The sequence below is a fragment of the Cariama cristata genome, unplaced genomic scaffold (genome assembly GCF_000690535.1).
Source record: "Cariama cristata isolate BGI_N322 unplaced genomic scaffold, ASM69053v1 scaffold19224, whole genome shotgun sequence".
NCBI classification, from domain to species: domain Eukaryota; kingdom Metazoa; phylum Chordata; class Aves; order Cariamiformes; family Cariamidae; genus Cariama; species Cariama cristata.
Window position 1 is genome coordinate 38,890 of NW_009613928.1, and position 4,821 is coordinate 43,710.

At 52.5% G+C, this 4,821-nt stretch overlaps 1 protein-coding gene across 1 annotated transcript in view; it reads left to right on the plus strand.

Annotated features, from left to right (window-relative positions):
- Positions 1–4,821, plus strand: part of JADE2 (jade family PHD finger 2) — a gene marked incomplete at its 5' end in the record, with an annotated part of 37,553 nt that overhangs the window by 18,950 nt on the left and 13,782 nt on the right. The window contains one exon of the mRNA XM_009699222.1: positions 3,651–4,112. Coding sequence (XP_009697524.1) covers positions 3,651–4,112 — 462 coding nt within the window. The remainder of the gene's footprint in view (positions 1–3,650; positions 4,113–4,821) is intronic.

Below are 4,821 nucleotides of genomic sequence, written 5' to 3' on the forward strand. Positions count from 1 at the left end.
AATTTTCTCGTTTGCGTTACTGAGATGGAAAAGAGAGTGCCACGAGCCGGGCTACGGCACAGCCCAAGTCCTGACCACGCGTGCTTGGGACCCAGCTCCCTCCTCGCCGACTCCCTCCTGGCTTGTCAGAGCCACTGGAAGAGCTCACCAAGGGCTTTCAACGCAGCGCAGGATGCCAGGTTGCTGGCAGGCTTCTCCAAAGGGCACGATCTTTTGCTGTCATCATCTTCCAGCTTACTTTTTGTTGTTGTTTTTTTGGAGGAAAAGCCCTCGGAAGAGTCCTCCACCACTCACTCGTTCATTATCGCTCCTCTGCCCGCTGCTGCCCGCTCCCCTTGAGCGACTTGTGCCAGTGCTCCCCATCCACTGGGGTAACTGGTGTGGTGGTTCCCGGAGCTGTCGTCCGATTGTGCCTGTAGCCCTGAAACCATACAGCTTGACATCAGGGGGAGAGCAGTGTGTGTGCTCCCCGCCACGCCATCCCATCCTCCGAGGATGTCTGCGATGCTGAAATTGCCCATTTCGGCTGAGAAGCGCTACCAGGATCCAGACCATCTGTGGTCCCTAAAAATCACATGGTAGTTTTTGTAAGGATGCAGAAGTGTGGTGGCTGATGGCTTGGCCGGAGTTCAGCACCGGTAATTAATTTTTCCTTCCTGAGTTCCCCTCGCAGGTCTGTTGGAGGAGCCGCTTCCTTCCCCTCCGGCCCCAAACTGCAGCAGAACACCACTGTAAGCTGGTAAACCTCTGTTTGAATTTCCTTGGCAAATGAAATAATCCCTCTATTTCTTCCCAGTAAGAGTGGTTTGAGGACTGATTAGCAGCCCACGTTAATCCCTGGTGCAGTTTTCATCCTCTCTCTCGGAATGGTGTTTGCGAATAGATTTGCCTGGATAAGTGAAGTATGCTGAAATCCCTGAATGAGAGGTGCTGTAAGATAACGAAGCATGATCGATAACGAAGCAGGCTTGGGGACTGCGCCAGTCTTTTGAGCCTGGTTCGTTCTGCGTGGCAGATCCCTCCCTCCCGCGAAGAGCAGCTTTGTTCCAGCGCCGTTCTGGGATGGATCAGTATGTTTTTATTGTCAGTTTATGCAAGGTCCTTGGGTAGCCGTGGCCGACCAGGTACCTTTCATTGTTGCCCTGTCATCCGAGCTGCCTAATTATTTTCTGTTTGCATTTTGGGCACGGTTTCTGCCAAGCGCTGCTTGCCATCTGTCAGAGGAGAGATCCAGGACGAGTGTCATTTGATTTGCTTTATTCCTAAGGTGGAGTGATGGTCGTTCCTTTTAGCAGGACGTTGTCGTGGCGGAAACCGCGGCCGCGTTGCTAATGCTGTTGTTAGCACTGGTGGCAGAAAGAGGAGGGAGGGGACATCGCTGCGTGGCTTTCCGTAGCTCACGTCGTTCACCGACGGCGGCGAGCTCTCGGTGTTCCCTTTCTCTGCCGTAGATATTTATGTGCATAACAGCACAAAGGGATGCTGTAGTTTGAAGCACCCCCCAGCTGTTAGACCAAAACAGCCAGGATGGAGTACGTCAGGAGTACATCAGGTCTACATCAGGAGTAGGTTAGGAGTACATCAGGAGCTCCCTAGCTCCATGCAGTACCGTTACCGTCTTGGCTACCAAAGAGAAGCTCGATCATGGGAACTTCCAGCTGGTAAAGGCTTCCAACCTGAAAGTGCCGTTAAAGTGAGGAAGGGTGAGTGGGTCAAGGAGCATCGCATCTCCTCCTTCTGTCGGTGCTCGCTCCGTGGCTGCAGGAGTGAGCGGCAGCGCTTTAAAAGCCGGTGTGTGATATACTGACTGCGCCGCATCAGTCTGGAAGCTGCAAGTCAGGCTGGGCTCCCTCTGTCCCTCCTTCCTTACCAAAAATAAATACTCGGGAACGGAGCCGGTGCTTCAGCTGTGTGGGAGACTGCAACAGGGCTTGTCCCGTGGGATGGGCAGGGTGGGCACCCACTGAAAAAAAAACGGTTGGTGCACCGGGCTGACACGGGGAGCACCGATGGGTCCCCCACGATGCCAGGCTCCATGCTAGTGCCGGCAGCATAGCAGAGGGAGCTGATTTTTGTAAGCTATCAGCTGTTTTCAGGAACAATTTCAGGCTGAAATTAGGACCAAATGGCTGTATTTAAACAGGGTAAGCCGGGGGGTAGGAGTTCATAATCCGCTTGCAGTGGGTGCCAGCGGGAGGTCGTGCTCGGCATTGCTGCCCGGAGCCGTGCTGGTACAGGGGCTCGGCCGCGGTGGGGCTGCATCCAGCTCTTCCCGCTGGTTTCGGAGGCTTTGGAGCGGGGCCTGGAGAGCCCTGGAAGTGGGAGGACTTGGACACCACCTCCCTACGCTTTTCTTGGCCCTGGCAGCCACGCGAGTCTCTCGCTTTCATAAGCACCAGCAGATTCATAAACAAAGTCAAAGGAAAATATCTAAAAGCAGCAATGTCAAAAGTTCACGCGCTGGGTGACTGAGCAGGAATTCAGGGCTGATGGGGTGAAGATAAAAAGCCGTAAAACTTCTGTTCTTCAACTACTACCAGAATTTTAATTTTTTTTTTTTCTTTTTGAGAATTAAAGCACAGCAGAGCCCCAGTAAAACTCCACAGCATCCTGAATGGTTTGTCAGCAACATCCAGGAAATTTCACGTGCTTCCACCTGGTCCTTGAGGCCACGACTGCATCTTCATCCCCACAAGAACAATTCTTCTGTAAACGGTGAAATACGGTGCCTGCAGTAATAGCCCACTTGAAATGTCTCCTTATTGCCGTTTAACTGGTCATTAGCAGCTGGAATAGACTGATCTCTTACGGGTTGTGGGTGAAATAATTACCTGACACTCTGGGCCATTAAAAACCAGTTAATGAGCAGAGGGGGAGAAGGTCTGAGGTAAGTTAGGGAAATCATAATCTAATACAAGTTTGACAACGGTCTAGCCAGTGTACCAGTTCTGAAAAGTTCATTTCCTGATGTTTTACTCTGTATATGCTGTTACCTTTTTTTTTCCTTCTTTCTTTTGGAACGGAGCTAATAAGAGGCTGTGTAGTTGCCAGAAGAGAAAGGCGTCGTGCTCCGGGAGCATTGACTGCTTCCGAGATATCATGTTCACTCATAAACCTTGGCATGTCCTGTACACCTTCAGTAAAAATGGCATATTAACTTTAGCTGTGGTGACAGAGTGGAGTGGTTTAAGGGTGAAATACAGATGAAAATGTCTCCATCAGGAGAAGTCCCTTGACAATCTTTGAGCATCCTCTTGACCCGTGCTGTTGTCTTTGGCTGTTGACATGTCTTGTTGGAAGAATGATTGGAAGCTTCTGTTGATGGTAGGTGAAAGACGAGCAGGGCCCATCACAGAGAAGGATTAAAGGAGGTGAGGTGGGAAGGTGCCTGCTGATATCTCGTGAACCCTGGGTTTCTTCTGCTTGGGTTGATGGTGTCTGGCTCACAGGTGTCTAAGACTTGGGCAATACAGGTGTTCCTCCATGAGGAGTACCTGTTGTGGAGCATCCATCACTTCACGGTAGGTGTTGTTGCTCAGTTGGGTGGCACTGGGTTTGTAGTAAGCACTTGTTGTCCCGTTGTGTTGGTAAGCGTCCCCCCCACCGATGGTGCTTTGCCCTGGCCGTAAGCCCTGTCCTTCTCCCCACAGTGCTCCATGCCCGCCTGCGTCACCGCGTTCCACGTCACCTGCGCCTTCGACCACAACCTCGACATGCGGACTATTCTAGCAGACAACGACGAAGTGAAGTTCAAGTCCTTCTGCCTTGAGCACAGCACCGGTGCCACCAAGTTACCCGAGGAGGCACGGACAGAGCCCGACCAAGCCCAGCTGGACTTGGAGAAGGTCACGCTGCGGAAGCAGAAGCTCCAGCAGCTGGAGGAGGACTTCTATGAACTCGTGAAGCCTTCGGAGGTGGCAGAGAACCTTGACTTAAGTGAATCGCTGGTGGATTTTGTCTACCAGTACTGGAAGCTGAAGAGGAAAGCAAATTCCAACAAACCGCTGCTGACACCAAAAACGGATGAAGTGGACAACTTGGCCCAGCAAGAACAGGACGTTCTCTACCGACGCTTAAAGCTCTTCATGCACCTCAGGCAAGACCTGGAGAGGGTGAGTACAGCTTTTCCCTCAATGGTGTACCCATGTGCTCCATCAGGGCTGCTTGAACGTGTGCTGGTGCCTATAGACAGCAGAAGCCCTGTTCCCCTTTGACTTAGTTCAACTCCCCTAGAAGTTGTGTCTCTTCATCTAGAGCGTTACTCAGAAGAGTAATGGTGCTCAGCGTGCATGTATCATCACTGACACTGATGAAATAAGTTGGTGGCAGTCTCAGCTGGGGGTTCAAAAGAACAAATGTCTGGGGGGAGAGGTGCCTTGGTGGGGCTGGGTGGATGGGAGGCAGATGATGCTGCAGGTTATATCCACCATGTCTTAATAGTCTCAAACCACAGAATTATCCTGTGCTGCCCCTCAGATGCTTTCCGGCAGCACGGCACAGGAACACTTCATTATTTACTTACATTAAACATCAAAGACAGGTGAATGGCAGGAGTGAGCAGCAGGGCCAGCGGGACTGGGCATTCCCTGCCCTGCCGCAGCCGAAAGTGGGTCGGCTCCTCGGGGAGCTGCCGGCGGAGCCGGAGGATGCAGCCGGAGGATGCAGCCGGAGGATGCAGGAGCCCACAGCTCCCCGCGATGCAGGGCATCCTTGCACAGGGGAGAGAGCAGCCATCTCCACCGCAGCTTTTTGGGGGAGAGCAAACGTCGGTGGAGCAATGATGCCAGAGCTCCCTGGGCTGTGCTCGCTGCCGCACCGGCT